An 18,690-nucleotide genomic window follows, 5' to 3' on the forward strand; every position below is an offset into this window, starting at 1 on the left:
CTACCTCCATCTCTTGACTGCTTATCACTAGACTCTTAACTCGTTTTGTCTTTGCCACCTTACCCCCTACAGTTTATTCTCAACATGAGCCAGCCAGAGATTCTTCTGAAATATTAGTCCAATCATGCAACTCCTCTATTCAAACCCTTCAGTGGTTTCCCATTTCAGTCACAATAAAAGCCACAGTGCCGCAGTAGCTTACAAAGATCTACAGTACTTGGCCCGCATTACCTCTCTTCTCTCTTCTCATATCACTCTTTCTTGCTACTCCACTCCAGACACACTGGCCTCCTTGGATTTCCTACAGTGTCCCACTCTCCATTGTGCCTCAGAGGCTCTGCACTTGTCATTCCCTTTGTCCCCAAGTCTCTTCCTCCAGGCACCTGCATGGCTGCTATTTATTTCCTTCAGGTCTCTGCTCAAGAACAGCCTTAGGCCCTGAATTTCCTACACAAAAATAGCAACCATCCCATCCCTACCCTAGTATTCCCTTCACCCATACCCAGTTTTAGAATTTCTTATTATACAGTCACTATACATTTCCCCTTTCATCCCAGCTCTAAGCTAGAATGGAGGCTCACAACAACAAAACTTGCCTTTGTCGTAGCCCCTAACAGAGTTCCAAAAGAACTACGATGAGGAAAAGTTCTATACTTGCACTGTCCAGTAGTGTAGCCACTAGCACATGTGGCCACGTAGCACTTGAGATGTGGCCAGTATGACTGAGGAACTGAATTTTTAACTGTAATCTATTTTAATTAACTTAAATTTAAATAGCTACACATGGCTAGCAGCTACTGCATTAGACAGCACAGAACAGCCTAAAATAGCAGTTACTCAGACACAGCAGGTAGGCAAATATTTATTGAATGAATGATGCAAGGAAGATAGAAATCTGAAGGCTTTTTTTCTCCTTAACTTTCTATTATAGAAAATTTCAGAAATACACAAAAGCAGGCCATAGCTAAAAGAACCCTCCAATACCTATCACCAACATGAAGGCTCTGCTAACCTGAAGTAAGTTTCAGTGGCTACTGGCATCTCAATTGAGCTTGTAACAATTACTACATTTTTAGAAAATAGGGATTTTATATTATCCAGAGTTTATATCAAACAACATCTCTTAGAGTCTTTTATTTAATTTTATTTTTTAAAGATTTCATTCTTTATTTGAGAGAGAGAGAGCATGTGCCCTCACACATAAGCTGGGGGAGGGATGGAGGGAAGAGGAGATAAGCAGACTCCCTCTGAGTGCAGAGCCCCAAGAGGGGCTCCATCCCAGGACGCTGAGATCATGATCTGAGCCAAAACCAAGAGTCGGACAGACGCTCAACTGGCCGAGCCACTCAGGCACCCCTCTTAAGGTCTTTCAGAAGTTATAGAAAATGACTTTAGGAATCAGATCAGGTATATGTTGGGAGAGAAACTGGTATGTTAATCAGTGCTTGAGGCAGACACCAGACAACTACATGTATGTTTTGTATCAAGAACCCAATTACTCTCTTTCACCATTTACTTTCTCCACACGAGTTTTAATGAAGTCACACTCTTAAGGAGAAGCTGTGTGACCATACAAATTAAGAGAGAATCTCACTCCTTTGGGATGACACAAATTCCTTGGACAGGGATTCTGTCTTTATAAACTTAGCATCTGGTATAATAAGTGTTAACTGAATGAAGTTCATAACTGCATAAAAGTGTCAGAGTGCAAACAGATATACTCACTGGATGTCCAATATCCTAAACAGATTTATTCTGAAAAGGAAATTTTCAAATGGATTTTCAAACATGTCAGATCAAAGGGCAGCTTAATATGCTGGAAAGAAAATCAAACCAGGAGCAAAAATTCTTGGATTTCCATGCCCCAACTCACTAAGTGGGGTGATCCTATACTCGTCATGTACTTGCTTTAGGCTCCAGTTCGCAAAAAGTCAGTCTGGCCTTGATGTTCTTCAAAGATGCTATCTAACCTCTCCTTTCTACGCCAAATCATTTTCCCTATCATTGACTTTAAAGGAGCATGATTTAATAAGAAGACATCATATTTACTTTTGGGAACAGGTAGCATTCCCCATTGCTGAGAAGTACCAAAATCTTCACACTGGGCCACTAAAATACTGCTGGAGTCCTGTGTTTGATTTATACTCAGCCGGCTGACATTGTGCTTATTAGTATAGAAAAGGCAATTTTGGCCACATATTTGCCTAGCATACTCCCAGGGTATCACCTGTGTTTGAAAAAGTTTCTTTAACATTTCTAAGCCAATTCTTATCTCTTTCCTAGCTGGCTCCATAAAATGTACTGCTTCAGGCTTTGTTCTGAGGTTTTACCTTTGTTAAATGAGGTAGTAGTACTGAAGTCATGCTCTGATGTTTTTTAAAGCGAGGAAACTGAAAGAAATGAGGGCCAGCCACGTGTACTTTCCCTTGACATGACTGTTGGATGAAATTTCTGGACCTTGCGTTTAAAATACGGCTTTGGGTCTCTTACCCCATGCAGTCTGCACAAGGGCAAGTCCATGCTAGCAGTCAAATGCCAATACTGATGCTGAAATTGGGTCTAAACACTGACACATCTAGCACAGAAGTTAGAATGCTGATGCTGAAATTGGGTCTAAACACTGACACATTCTAGCACAGAAGCTAGAATATATCTCAAATAAAATTCTTACATGTGGTACACAAAATAATCTTGTAACTATTAAAACTGGAGTTTAATTGGTCATTGGTATTGGTTTGTTTTTGTTGTTGTTTGTTTTTTAAGATTTATTTATTTATTCGAAAGAGGGAGAGGGAGAGAGAAAACATGGGGGAAGGGGCAGAGGAGAGGGAGAATCCCAAACAGACTCCCTGCCCCAGCGCGAAACCTAACACTTGGTCTCACGACACAGAGATCATGATTTGAGCCAAACGCAAGAGCTGGACACTCAACCAACTAAGATACCCAGATGCCCCAGATTGTTTTGTTGTTGTTGTTTTTTAAACCTCTACTATGCCTCAAGAAACCTAAATGATTCTCTGCTGTATTTCTGCCATAATTTCAATCTTCAAGTTTATGTACTTCATATCTATATCCTTTCTAAAATCATCATACAGGGCTACATGTAATAAGTTTTATCAAATTTTTAAGAAACACAATCCACATCTCAAGTAACAGTTAACAAAATAAAAATGAAATACTGCTTTGAACCAGAAGGTATCTGTTTTTTGACAACTAATTAAAAGGAACAGGTTCATGCAACATGGGGGCTTAAGTGGGTAGGAGAAGAATCCATGAAACAAGATGGGATAGGGAGGGAGACAAACCATAAGTGACTCTTAATCTCACGAAACAAACTGTGGGTTGTTGGGGGGGGCGGTTGGGAGAAGGGGGGTAGGGTTATGGACATTGGGGAGGGTATGTGCTTTTGGGTAAATTGGAAGGGGAGGTGAACCATGAGAGACTATGGACTCTGAAAAACAATCTGAGGGGTTTGAAGTAGCGGGGGGTGGGAGGTTGGGGTACCAGGTGGTGGGTATTATAGAGGGCACAGCTTGCAGGGAGCACTGGGTGTGGTGAAAAAATAATGAATACTGTTTTTCTGAAAATAAATAAGTTGGAAAAAAAAACATAAAAAAAAGTCTAAAAGAGAGGTTGAAAAGAATATATAAAATACAGTTAAAAGTATAATAAATAGATTAAACAGCTTAAAAATATATGGAAAAATAGACAATAGGAAATGAATACTATTTTCCCCAACTTCCAAATAAAAGATTCTCACTGCTAATATGATGGTGTTTATTGACAATAAACATGTTACTGGATTCTGGAAGGAATTCCCATGAAAAGAGCAATGGAATTGAAAAGGCAGTTAGTGGCACATGGATAATGCTATCAGGTATAGGGAACTTTAAAAAGTTCGTGGAGAGGAACTCTCTCCTTCTTTGTTTCTTGGATAAAGAACATAAGATCTGTGCAAATCAGAAAACCACTCAACTTTATTTCCCGCATTTCTCTTCAAAGAGTTGTCCTGTCACAGCAGCCCTCTTTCTACATTTTAAGAAAGACAAAAATCCCAGAAAACAACCAGATAAGAAATTGGGTGGCTTCTTGGTGCACACTGTACAAAAAATGAAGCATCTTATGAAGGGGAATAATGGGAAGAAATATGGTAGTGTCACTTTCTAATAAAATTAAACACAGTGCTGTTTATACTTGTCCTTCTATCCAATGATAAGAAAAGCATATCAATACTTAGTAAGAATAAACAAAATATGTTAAAATATAATAGATACATATTTTCAATAAAATTATGTTTTATTAAATTTAAAAAAATAAAAGGAACAGGTTCAAATCAAACTTTAAAATATATTATTAACCAACAACTGAACCACTGGAAAGATATAAGCCAACAGTAAGGATACTTGCATTAACCACAGGAATGGCTCGAAACATCTTATTCACACTGAGATCTAAATGTATGCAATTAAAGCATCACATCAACTGTCCATATTAATCACTCACCAATTTAATTAGTAAACCACCTTGTCAGAAAGCTTGCCTCTTCCTTATTTCTTAACATTATCGACTTTTAATAGTTCACCGAATTAGTAATTACTTGTTTATGGCATTATCAAATGTCTAAGTCCAGCATGTGGCAAGGTCAGTTATAGCCATGCCCTGATGGCATGTGAAAGGAGAAATTTAACCCATCAAAGTGGTCATCGAAAGAGCAAAACCTATTATCCCTTTCTCTAGACTCTCCTGGTTAAATTCAAAGTGACAGGACAAACCAGATCAAAACTAAACAGAGCTAGATGCAACATACAAAATCCTAATGAACCCTTAGAAATCCAGGTATCGATTTGTCAGTATCTAAGCTCAATTAGTCCTTTCAGAACAAAATACCTCATGAACTAACAAGAAACTAGTCCGAGGTCTGGGATATGAAAAGAATAAAAGCAGTCACTTTCTATTGCTCATTGCTAAGTGCAGTCGTATCTCAACCTGGAGATCTTGTAGGGAATAAATAAAGATGTATGTCAAGCACTGATCTACTAAGCCAAGGAGCTGGCACATAACTAGTGTTCAGTAAATGTTAGTCCTTCCTCAAATCTTTAAGAATGCAGGCTTTTCAAGTCAAAGATCAACTGATGGTTTAAAAAATCAAGTCGAAACAAAAGAAAAACCTTACACAGTCATACAGATAACACAGCTCATAGAACTCAGCAAATAGGATAATGAAAATGAAAAACAGATACTGAAAACGTTTCTCAATGGCTCATCCTTTGTGGTCATTTACAACCTTCCTATTTTGTGAAATTGTTTTTAGGGATGAGCTTTGACAAGAAATAGGCCAAATACAAACTAATTCCACTTGACAGGGAAACTCAGAAATGCAGGTGAACAGTTTCTCTCATAAAATCTTCCCACTGGGTATACTTCAAGCTTTCAGCAATTCCAGTTTCCAAACAAACCAGTAGCACAACTATAAAGCTAATTTTTTTCATTAGAATTGTTAAGTAACAGGAGTTCAATAAATCATCTGCCTTCCAAGAAAAAAAAAATGACTAACACAAATAATATTTCTCCCGGTTCTAATAAAATGAAGCTTATTTACAAACTGAAAGATGTAATACCATAGTGAAGTCTTTTGATGGCTCAAGAATGAAATATTGAAGAAATAAAGGTACAGAAAGAACAGGACTTGGTCTAAAAAGTCTTGAGATCAAGTACTCGTGTTGCCATCTAGTATGTGGCTTCCAGGAAGTTACTAAACTTCTCAGGGATGCAGTTTCTTGTAAAGTTCTTTTCAGCTCAAAAAATTATGATTACTTATGATATCCGATACCTCTATGTATATATATATATATATATATACACATGTACATACCTATATATGTACCTTTATTAAATAATACAGATATACTTTCAAAGTTATAGTAATTTAAGGCCCATTATGAAATAAAGGGAAATAGAGAGGGGGAGGGAGAATGTGTGTGTATGTTGGGTATTGTGACCCTGAATATCATTCTCAGTAGTTAGGGCATTTACACAGCCTGAATTAACCAAGTAAGCCTTTAAACCCTTACAATGAAACATTAAAATTCAATGTGGCTATAATCTCTTCCTTACAAAACATGGACCCAAAGAGTCTGGCTTCAAGTATGGTTTAAACAAAAAAAATGGTGAAGTGTATTATATTCACCACCCAGCTCTTCCATATGACCACATAAAAAAAACACAAATGAAAACTCACAGGCCCATTGTAATACATTGTACCACTTCTGAATGCAACACTTAGCTCAGGCTTACTACCCTGACAAATAAAGGAAAGCACTTTATGAAGCCAATTTAATTGGGAGGTGACAGAAAACATACAGCCATTTTCTTTAGCCTTATCATTGAATTGGCTTCAGCTCCAATCTCGGGCAAATCCCACTCAACAGAAGAAATTAACCAGGTCAGCAGAACAGGTGCTGCGCTGTGTCTGTCAAGGGCCTGGCATCACCACAATTACTTGCACACAATGAAGCAGTAATCTTTACAGATCATCTCTCCCAAGAAGTATACTGGGGAGGGAGAGGAAAACTGAAGGGAGGCGGAGGTGTGGGGGGGATGCAGGGAGGGAGGGAGTGGGGAGAAGAAGAGGAATAGGAGGCAAAGAGAAAAGGCAAGAAAAGAAAATGAATGTGCAGCTGCCTCAAGGCTCAGCAGATGTCGGGATGTGATGTACGAGGCTAGGATAAGCTGTCGTAGCCCGTTGCCAAAGAGTGGTAAGTGATTAAAGCCTGCACAGTTCTAAGCACCATATTTAGAATCTGCGGGGTTTCAAGACTTGCACCCATTCCTTGCTGTGCTGCCAGATGTTGGCAACTGGTCCAGTTCCTACTGACTGTGCATGGATGGCAGCAGTTGGTACAGCAGCAAAGCAATCTGGAATGCTTCCGGAGCGGCTGTACATTAACAAGTGTCACCCATCATTCACCTTTACAGAAGGCTGAAACAACTCCAATTTGCTGCCACTTCCCTCTTGGGAAACAGCCAAGATAAAGTTGCGCCTGGCAGCCCCATTTGTTTCACTCAGGTGTTTCAGCTGCCTTGCTGACCTCTATTAGTTTAAGTTTTAATTTAGATTAACCCCAGCACCCCAATTAACCAGCAAGGGGAAAAGCTAAGATGTGACTAGTCATAACTCTGAAATCAAAATTTATCGAAGGTAAAATTATTAATTGGGATGAAGGGCCAATCAAGTAATGCTATTTCTTTTTAAACAGACCTCCAGGAAAAAAAAAAAAAAAAGATTAAAAAAAATAAAAAATCTTTCAGACTAAGGATTGCCAGTGGAAGCAACTTCTCCTCAGTAATTTCAGTTTAATTTTATAAAGCCTATTTAATTTATGATGCACTTTCCATCGAACAATGTACACTTCAATTAATGAAGACTGGAGCATTTCTGATTGTCTCCCATGATCTCACACAATTACACAGCATTAATATCCCATATCAGGTACTTCCTTAGACGCCCTAGAACAAAATAGAGTTCCCTACTCTTCTGACAAATGGATATAATAGAGAAGAAATGGAAAAAAGAATCAGGACCTCTGACTAGGAACACCTGAGGACACACCAATCCTCTTTCCTATACCCTCTCATCATTACTTTTAAGGCTCACTTACGGCAATAATTTCATTGAACATTCCAGAGTGAATAGAAAGATTATTTCTCTTCTTAGGGCAAAGACTCAAAGCTATCCCCTGTACACAATTACCTGTTCTATTGGCCTCACAGTGTAATTTTCCCATATTCTTTCCTTCATATACCAAATACATAATACAGTCATCATGGCTAAACCTTCAACAAGCAGTTGCAAATTCTTTGGCAAAAGTCAACACGCTAAAAATTCAGCTGAGAAAAAAGAATATCTTGGTAAATAATGGCTCAACAAAAGCTGGTGTGTCACTGCTGAATAGCATCCTTGATTCTCCAAAGCTAGAAAGGGTACATCCCAAAGCGTACTTAATTAAGTATGGCTTATCAGGAGACCCAGGATTACAGGAAATTATTTTAGTTCTTTAGAACAGCACAAATGTTTAGTCTACCTTTACAGTCACTAACATCATTAAAAAGAGCAGCATGGGGGCACCTGGGTGGCTCAGTGGGTTAAGCCTCTGCCTTGGGCTCAGGTCATGATCTCAGGGTCCTGGGATCGAGCCCCGCATCAGGCTCGCTGCTGAGCAGCGAGCCTGCTTCCCTCTCTCTCTCTCTGCCTACTTGTGATCTTTGTCAAGTAAATAAATAAAATCTTTAAAAAAAAAAAAAAAAAAAAAGAGCAGCATGCCAGCAGAGAATAATGTCAGGGAAAGACCGGGGGTGGGGGTGGGGGGAACATTCTGAAAGAGATATCAAAACTGGGCCATATTTCAACCTCTACCAATTCTGTCTGTCTTCAAAACATTACATTATTGTTATAATCAATAGTAGCAGACAATCTCAATACATACTTAACTGATGTGAACAGACATGCATGCATGCATGCTCATGTGCACACGCACACACATCCCCCAAAGGCAAAACACTTAATAAGCAATAGAACCAGAAATGCAGTTCAAGGACTCTGGGAGTCCAACCTTAGCTCCACATCCCAATCTAATAGCAACAGGACAAGAAACCAAACAACTAACAAAAAATCCTCTATAAATATTAGCAAAAATGGTTGAGAAAAAATAAACCTCCCAACTCAAGGAAGTTGCAGCTTTTTTACAGATACTTCACACTCTGCAGTGACTAACAAAGTAGTTGCAGTCGTTTTTCATTTCAAAAGGAAAAATACAACATAGGAGCACAACAGAAGCAGCTGTTGTATAATCTCTACACCCTGTAGAGGGTGTAGAGATTACTTAAAAAAAATAAACTCTTAAAAAAGAAAAACCAAAACAGACTCAGAATTACACAGTAAGCCGATCTTAAAGATAGCAGTTCTAACTCTCTGATTCTATCCTCCTTCCAAAGTAAGCCACCTTTTGGTCAGAGAGTTCTATGAGCTGTTTTGAAATGCTAAAACCTGATCTGTAACAAAAGAAAACAGTGTAAAAATCACACCTGGTGGTAAAAGTCATCGTCATCAAAGATTTCACCATCCAAGTCCTTCAGGTGGGCATTGGCAGGGGCTTGAGGAAGGACCTCCTAGAAGGAGTGAATCCAAAGAGTAATCAAAGTAATGTAGCCACCACAAATAATGTGTATAACAGTGTATAACAGGAAAGCAGCTTTCCTTAAGATATAAAGAGCTCTTACAACTAAAGAACAAAAATATTCCAATAAAAAAGTGGACAAAGACATTAATTAGGCACTCAACATGAAAATAACAAAAAATCATCAATAATCACATAAAAATATGTTTAATCTCATTCTAATTAAATACATGAAAATTAAAATGAGAAGACTCCATTTTTCAGCTCTAAACCTGGCAACACTCAGTACCAGAAAACAGAACTGGTGGAAATGGAAATTAATGCAACCTTTCTGGAGGCACTCAGTAACATCTATCAGGATTTAATATGTGTATTCTCTTTGATTTGACATTTCCACTTTGAGAAATCTATCCATATGTTCACACAAATACACGTATTATAAATGCTCATGAATGTTTCCTACAGCACTGTTTTTAAGCTGGAGACAACATAAACAGCCACTGTTTCAATAAATTATAGTACACGCCTACAATGGAATACCCCATAGCCTAGTACTGGGAAAAATGAGATTAAAAAATCCCTATGTAATGATTTAGAAAAGTGTCCAGGAAAAATTAAATTTAAAAAATAGTAAGATTTTATATAGTGTATTAATACTTTATATAAACACATAAATCATCCCATTTAGTTAGAAAAAAAACAGAACCATGTTTCTATATATGCATATGTGTTATATCTATATATAGTTATATGAATAGAAAATGTCTTGTTACAGTTACAAATGAACACTGGTGTAATTGAAGAAGCAGAATTTTACTTTTCATTTTAAATTCTTCTGAACTTTGAAAAAAATTATTAAGTATATATTTCTATAAATAAAAGTTTCTTTAAACAAAAGAATGTGCTCCAGATATGGATCCTTTTCTATAGTATCTAAACGTCTGACATAAAATGCACACTTCCTTCCATACTGATACTGCTAGAGAAGCAGCTCTAAAATTGAATTTTTAAAAATTGGATTACGAATGGTTCCATTACCAGGCTCACGTCAAACTCAAAAATAAGAGAAGACTGCACACAAGTTAATAATAGCTCCATTTTAAAAGAATTTTCTCCTCCCACAAATTCTTAGTTTCTAGTCAATTTACAATCTAGTAAAGTAGTGCTTTTTCCCCTTTCTTTCATGAACTCCTTATACCAAGGGTAATACCTACAAGCAGGTGATCAGACTTTTCAGCTAATGAGCCTCATAGAAACTGCTCCCTGTAATCACCCAGCATCCCAGAGCTCTTACCGGTTGTCCTGGCAAACTCTCCGGGAGAGGCTGCGTTGCTGGTTCAGGTTTGCCAAGAACTCGGTAGATGGAGCGCTTGGTCTGTGTCCTTCGAAGTAATCTTTCTTTGTCCATCAGAATATGATCGATCTGAGTCAAGATTGAGCGTTCAAAGGCACCAAAACCCTGCAACAACATTAACCAGTGTCAGATAATGCAGCAAGTCTGTGCTGAAGGCAGCTACATTGGTTTCTCTATCTTTCTGTGTCAGCAAAGAAATAGACAATCCTCCTTTCAGAGGGACTTTGTGTTACAGACTGACTTTGTGAATAGCTGTAATTGTTCTCAGGGAAAAAAAAAAATTAGTCTAAGGCATTCCTATACCCAGAGATTAACTTTCACACCTTCTGTAACTGTTGAAAAATCCACTTCTTTCAGTATTTTGTATTCCCAAACATCTGAACACTTACAAGGTCATTTTCTAGAACAAAATATTCTTTAAAAAAAAAAAAAAAAAAAAAAAGACTTTATTTATTTATTTATTTATTTGAGAGCAGGCACATGAGAGAGAGCACTCAAGCAGGGGGAGGGGGCAGAGGGAGAGAGAGAATCCCAAACAGACTCAATGCTAGATCTCACTACCCTGATATCATGACCTGAGCTGAAATCAAGAGTTGGAGGCTTAACCAACGGAATCACCCAGGTGTCACCAAAATATTCCTTCTAATAAAATTAAAATCCCAGGACTGAATGGCAGGAGTTCAGTACATTTTTCTGTAGAAATGACTGATTACTATTACATCATGACATTATCTGTATCAATGAGCTGTAGTTCCAATGTCTTTAAACTGCTTCAGGTTGGCCCAAACTCTGTTACACACATGTACACACACACACACAAACACACACATACTTGCCTTCCCCAGTTTTCCAGAAGCCAGCTTGGTTTTATCATGCCACTTCTGAAGTGTGCGGTTCCTGTAGGCTGTAAAGTCAGCAAAACGCTTTGCCATAAAGCTGGGATAGTCCTCCATTTCCAGCTTCCTCTTTGGTGGGGCCCTTCTCTGCTTCTTCTTCTCTTCTAACAGATCTTCATCTTCACTGGAAATCTCCTCCTCACTGTAAAATCAATAAGAACATTAAGTTCAATGCACACAAACACCACCCAAGTGAAAAGCTAGGCTCACATGAAGTTGAGAGTACTTAGGCCTTCCCTATTCTCCTTTTTTTCTTTTTTTTTTAAAGATTTTTGAAATTTATTTGACAGAAAGAGACACAGAGAGAGAGGAAACACAAGCTGGAGGAGTGAGACAGTGAGAAGCAGGCTCCCTGCTGAGCAAGGAGCCCAATGTGGGGGGCTTGATCTCAGCGCCCTGGCATCATGACCTGAGCCGAAGGCAGACGCCTAACAACTGAGACAACCCAAACACCCCAGGCCTTCCCTATTCTGTCTACATTTTAAAAAACACCACAGATGGGAGGGAGGGTGGCTTTTTTTGTTTGAAAAGAATGTTCGTGAGCTCAATCAAAAACTCATGTAACTTTTCAAATAAATATAAAAATTACTGGCTTAGAAATATTTTTTAAAAGGTAAGCAAACCGTAAAAATAAATGAGGTTGTAAAAACATTATTAGAAATGCATATGAACCAGGCCTATACTGTTATAAGATGGTCTTTAAAAATTAAACACATAATCATATTTTTATGACCTTAATCCCCAAATCAATAAAGGAAATGTGTCTCCCTGTAACCAATTGTTCAGGAAAGCAGAATAATATTAGTTGAATCAAAGGAAAAGAGCTGAATGTGAAGGAAACTCCAAGCAGTGGGCAAGAGGACGGGAACTACGCTGAAATAAAGGCAACTGTCTGGATCAAGTAATACAGCCTCTTTCAAGCAAGCCACTTAGACTCACTGGACTACTGACCCCAACACATTGTAGGTGCTCAATAAATGTGAGCTTACTGTTGTCCCTCCAACTAAAAACAAATGGAGCAAAGGATAAGCCCAAAGGGAAAAAAGCAAGCAGGTACCATATACAGCAGGCTCAAACAACAGGTGGGTGGGTAGGGGTTTCTGTGGAAATCCTTCATCAAATGTGACAACTTCAGAAAAAGTAAACATGCTTATATATATTCCCTGCCTTTCTGAAAATTTTCCATCCTTCAAAATAACTGCTTCTTCCCTCACTGAAAAGGAGATGGCTTTGACCAGCAATTTCATGGTATTGGCACAAACTGCTACATAAACATTAATTAAGAATTAAAATTAAAGGACGCCTGGGTGGCTCAGTCAGTTAAGCGGTTGCCTTTGGCTCAGGTCATGACCCCAGGGTCTGAGGATCCAGTCCGGCATTGACCCCCTTGCTCAGCAGGGTGCCTACTTCTCCCTCTGCCTGTGCTCTCTCTCTCTCTTCCCCCTACTGACAAATAAACACAATCTTAAAAAAAAAAAAAAAAAAAATTAAAATTAAGGGATGCCTGGGTGGCTTAGTAAGTTGAGTGCCTGCTTTCAGCTCAGGTCATGATCTCAGGGCCCTGGGATGGAGTCCCACATGTGGTTGCCTGCTCATTGGGGAGCCTGCTTCTCTCTCTCCTTCTGCACACTTCCCACTCGTACACTCACTTGCTGGCTTGCTCTCAAACAAAATATTTTTTTTTTTTTTTTTTTTTTTTAAGATTTTTTTATTTTATTTATTTGAGAGAGAGAGACAGTGAGAGAGAGAATGAGTGAGGAGAAGGTCAGAGAGCGAAGCAGACTCCCCATGGAGCTGGGAGCCTGATGTGGGACTCGATCCCGGGACTCCAGGATCACGCCCTGAGCCGGAGGCAGTCGTCCAACCAACTGCGCCACCCAGGCGTCCCTCAAACAAAATATTTTTAAAAAAGAATTAAAGGGCGCCTGGGTAGCTCAGGTGTTGGGCACCTGCCTTCTGCTCAGGTCATGATTCCAGAATCCTGGGATCAAGCCCTGCGTCAGGCTCCCAGCTGGGCGGGAGGCCTGCATCTCCCTCTCCCACTCCCCCTGCTTGTGTTCCTTCTCTCACTGTGTCTCTCTCTCTCAAATAAAGAAATAAAATCATTATTTTTTTAAAAAAGAATTAAAATTAAAAATGAGCTTTCATCTCCTAATTTCTTTTTTCTTTTAAAGACTTATTTATTTATTTGAGATGGGGAAGGGCAGAGGGAGGGGAAGATAGAGAGTCTCAAGCCAACTCCACGCTTAGTGCAAAGCCTGACACAGAACTTGATCTCACCACCCTGAGATCACAACCTGAGCCAAAGCCAGGAGTTGGACACTCAACCAACTGTACCACCCAGGCACCGCTCATCTCCTAATTTCAATAGTTCTAAAGAAAAGGCAAGCCTTTTGCAGAAGCCCACAAAGAAAAGCAGGCACAAGTAAATATAAAAAAGGAAAACCTAATTCTTAATTTGTGTGCCATCCTGGCCACCAGGTAAATATAAGAAGGTCTTTCTGTTACTACTAACAATAAGTATGATATCTGCCTGCAGAAGATTTGGCTTTCTTTTTCAAAAATGATGGAAAACTACCCAGATTAAAATAAGCAACACCATAGCTCCATTCCTTCCTTACCTTTCTGCTTTGGGCTTTGTCCCATCTACTAAATATCTAGTGTCTGGGTACTGGAAAAGTAACTCTTCCTGAAGATCTGCCAATGACCTCAACAATGCTTTAAGGGCCTTGTGACCTGGGAAATGAAGCACAGAGAAGGAACAATAAATTATCTACAATTCTTCAAAGCAGGCAATGACTGTAACTCATGACTCCTGGGCAGTTCTGGCGGGGGTTGGGGGTAGGCAAAGGGTACATGGGGCCTAAGAACTCTCTGAAACACAGAATTCCTGAAAGGAAATAATGCCAGTGCCCACTTCACAGGCTTGTTGTGAGGAACAAGTGAGGTAACATATGTAAAGTGTGTAGGAAAGGGTCTGCAATAAATTGTGAGTTCTTAAATTCAGCAAGATTGACCAACTTGTACCCTGCCTGTCATCATAACCAATAGTTTTTCCTCATGGTGTTAGCTTCTACAGGTAACCCACCGACCTCCTGGATTATCCCTCTATCAATCAACTCCTTAAGCAATCTCTCCTCTCCTGAAGAGCACAGCTCTGTCCTGGAATCCCTACTGTGTTGTTGCTGCTGCCGTCATCGCCCTCCCTCAGGAGATCTCATTTGCCTCTGGTTTGAGCTGCCACCTCATACATACAATTTCTGCACACGTTCTCCTATGAAAAGTTGTTGTTCACGTATGAAAACCCCCAAGTTAATGACTTACTATTTGTGGTACTGAATTGTGTATTAAAACTCTGCGCATTGAGAATATGTTCTTACCTGGTTCTCTAAAGAGCCAACAGGATGCATTTGTAATCAGGATTAAGTATAGTCTACTACGGCTAAGAACTTTCAGGATAAAAACTGGCCCTCTGAGAACTGAACTCTTACCTTCTTTATCAGCCTAATCCTGCTAAAGGGGCTAACTAGACACCGATAATCACTATTTATGCGTTGGTAGCACTCAGACGCCTCTCCTATTATCGAGCTTCTACATTTCCAGCAACTGCAAGAGAATCTTCACATGGATGCTCCATCACTCCTCCAAATACACCATGTCAGAAACAGAACTTTGTTCTTCCTACCTAATATTTCTCCCTTGTCTGATTTTCTCTGTTTAATGTGTTTTCATAGGCGATCACTGACATTTCAGTGCCCTTACTCTATATATTTAATCCATTGCTAAATCGGGTGATTTTCCATTCTTATTATCAGTAATGGCTGTCCATTCATCTCTGGCTATGCTTCTCTCACACCTTCCCCCTTTCCCTTAAATAACTGTAACCTTCTCACAAACACCCCTACTTTCATTTAGCAAACCCTACATTCATTTTTACTTTATATTCCATAGGGACTTCAGCCCACACAAACTTCAGTTAGCGTTAACCACGGTTTTTAGTGCCTTTTCTAGAAAAGGTTGTATCTTAAGAGAGAGCGCCCATGTTTTCCAAAGTGAAACCACAAACCAATTTTGCATTTGCAAAGTAGTTTTCAAAATTCCCAAGATCTAACCTTGAGAATCTTACGCTAAGTAAGCGAGTCACAAAAGCACAAGTACCGTGTGATTTCACTTACATGAGGGACATAGAACAGGCACATTCACAGAAGCAGAAAGCAGAACGATGGCGGGGGGGGTGGATAAGAGAGGGGAATGGACACCTGTTCCTGTTCAATGGATACAGAGCTTCAGAATGAGATGATGAAAACGTTCTGGAGATGGACAGTGGGGATATTGGGACAGCCATGCAAATGTACTTAAAAATATTGAACTATATTTCTATAAGTGGCTAAGCTGGTCAATTTTATGTCATGCATATTTTAATACAATTGAAAAAAAAAACAACACAAACTTTAAGTGTTCCCAAACCAGGGCATAATGAATAATTCTACCATCCCAGTTCATCTCTGTGCAGAAAAAAATCATCTATAATTCTTCAATCTTGAGCCTAGTCAAAAAGAACAGGAAAAAAAAAAAAAGGAATGTTATTCACCCTTTAAAAAGAAATTCTGACACAGGCTATAACACATGGGATGAACCTTGGAGACATTATGCTCAGTGCAATAAGCTAGTCATAAAAAGACAGGTACTATATCATTCCACTTATAGGAGGTACCTCAAGTAGTCAAATTCAGAGACAGAAAGTAGGATGGGGGTTACCAGGGCTTGGCAGAGAGGGGAATGGAGGCCTGTTTAACAGGTACAGTGTTTACTCTTACAAGACAGAAAAGTTCTGGAGATTGGTAACACAACAGTGTGAATATACTTAACACTACTGAACTATACACTTAGAAATAGTTAGGGTAAATTTTTTGAATCCCTATTATACACCTGAAACTAATGTAACACTGTATGTTAATTACATAGGATGAAAATTCAAAATAAATTTGAAAATGGAAAAAACGATTAGGATAAATTTTATGTTAGGTCAATTTTAGATTTCATGTTTTTTTTGCCGCAATAAAAAATTCAAAAGAAGAAAAGCAGATGCCCGTCCCTTATTTTTGGCAGATTCCATGTATCCTTTATGTAAACCAGGAAATCAGGAACCATGTGCTGGGGTGGGGGTGCAGTTTGCAAAGCAGTCTATAATGTTCACAGCTGCTTATCCCCAGCAAGCAAGTCATAATGTGACTCACATGTGGCAGAACCAAGAACTGTGAAAACATACAACGAAAAGACTACTACTTTTAAGGGCCACTTTCAAGTAGCTATACAAGCCTTTTTATTTTGTTCAAGTCAGTTTAAAAAAATCCACTGCAGATATATTAGACAGCATATCAATCCAACAAGAAAGCAGAGAGCCAATATCAGTAAATCAAAGTGTGCCTTTCTGTTAATACTCTCTCATATGTTCTCATTTTATACACCCCTTCACCCAGTCAGAAAGTAGCCCTGAAGTATTTAAGCTCCATTCAGGGATAGCACCACCATGCATCAAAGTGTCAAGAGACCTACCAGAGATGAAATCTGCAATTCTGTGCTTCTAACCACACACACACACTCACACACACACACACACACACACACAAAGGAAAGAAAAAGAAAAAGAAAAAAAAATGTTTATCAAAGTAAAGTCACCAATGACCAACACACAGCTTCCTATAAAGAGATATAGAAGAGAGAAGGCAATTCTCATTTCTTTGAGAAAAGGGCCACATTTCCTTCCACTGAGATGTTATGTAAAATCTGAAGAGACCAGACAATGCTTTCCTGGATACAGCAAGCCTCCTCAAAGCCACATCTGACAAGAGTGAGGAAAGACTCTCCTGGAGACTCAGATCCAACAGCGGATTCTTCCCAGCCAAAATATAAAACCAAACCAAATCCAACTTCTTTTTATCATTCATATAGGACTGAGTTCTATTTGTTTAACCCTATGAAAAATGAAGAGAATGGAACCAACAGTTTCTAATTCACCGTTCATTTTTCTCCTAATTACTGTCAGTTACAAGTTGAAAAAACAGCAGAGAAGCATACACTCTTCTCTCTCCCTCTTGGCATGTGGCCACAAAACAAATGGAGACTGTCAAGGATATATATGTTTATTTTGTCCTACATGGTCCATTTCCAGAGGCCTTTCCCTTAAGAGGAGATTAAGAAGGACATATGCCTCACCATATTATCAAGATACAACCTCAGCATCTGGACACTGGCTTTAGGAATAATTTTCCAAGTAGAGAATCAATGGAAAGTGTGCTCTACTAGAGGTCAGGAGCCCTGTATTCTAACTGACACTATTACTAACTAGACATTTTACTGAGCAGACCAATTTAATTTTTGAGTTGCAATCTTCTCCTCTGTAAAATGTACATAATCCTTTGCTTATCTCACAGAATTTACGTGAAAAATAATAAACATGTTTTTTATATATTAAGGAATTTCATTAATCTTTAAATGCTGTGGGATATAGAAAGTACATCACAATCAAAAAAATCATCATCTTTCACATGGTGAAAATCCCAGGCTCTGCTTGTACTGATCGACAGTGCTAGGACTGAACTAGTATTCGTATTCATAGATTCCTGTATTAAGTATTCATTTACATGCTACCCATATGCAAGCATTCTATATATAAAATGTCACCAATCTAAAAACCATTTTCACCTAACAGCTTTATTTTTCTCCCTGATTCATCTTGGTTGTTCAACATAAACAAAATTGTAGGCAGAGAATAAGTTTGGACATAGGCACAGTTCATTAATTAGATTATAAACCAATAAGTATAACTTCTGGCAAGGGGATTGGAGGGGGAACGCAGAGAGTGAATTTATAACTAAAATAAAGCTTACCTTATCAGTTTTTAAATATCTATACAGTTATTTTTAAAATAAACATGAAAACATACAATAGTTTATGTACAAGTATACATAAATTCCCACATTCCTATCATGCCAGATAAATACAATGAAGTAGAATGTATAGATTACAAGAGCATTTTTTTCTCCTTCAAAAGTAACTCTAGAACCAGAGCTAAACTATAGGTCAAAATGACACACGATATATTGGCCTGAGAACAATACTTTTCATTCAAATCCACACAAGCCTGCCACTTGCACTAGTCATCCCCGGCAATTAATCCCCCAAGAAAGACGTTTGATTAAATCTTTTCAAGCAAATCCTTTGCTTTGCTTTTGTTAGTTCACTTCTTGTCAACATCTATTAAAAT

At 38.6% G+C, this 18,690-nt stretch overlaps 1 protein-coding gene across 2 annotated transcripts in view; it reads right to left on the minus strand.

Moving 5' to 3' along the window:
* The window catches only part of AATF (apoptosis antagonizing transcription factor), a 100,728-nt gene that overhangs the window by 46,509 nt on the left and 35,529 nt on the right, over window positions 1-18,690 (minus strand). For both annotated transcript variants that reach the window (XM_044248476.1, XM_044248475.1), the window contains 4 exons: window positions 14,045-14,159; window positions 11,364-11,565; window positions 10,468-10,632; window positions 9,082-9,165 (listed from right to left, as the gene is read on the minus strand). In XM_044248476.1, coding sequence (XP_044104411.1) covers window positions 9,082-9,165; window positions 10,468-10,632; window positions 11,364-11,565; window positions 14,045-14,159 — 566 coding nt within the window. The remainder of the gene's footprint in view (window positions 1-9,081; window positions 9,166-10,467; window positions 10,633-11,363; window positions 11,566-14,044; window positions 14,160-18,690) is intronic.

The sequence above is a fragment of the Neovison vison genome, chromosome 5 (assembly GCF_020171115.1).
Source record: "Neovison vison isolate M4711 chromosome 5, ASM_NN_V1, whole genome shotgun sequence".
Taxonomy (NCBI): domain Eukaryota; kingdom Metazoa; phylum Chordata; class Mammalia; order Carnivora; family Mustelidae; genus Neogale; species Neogale vison.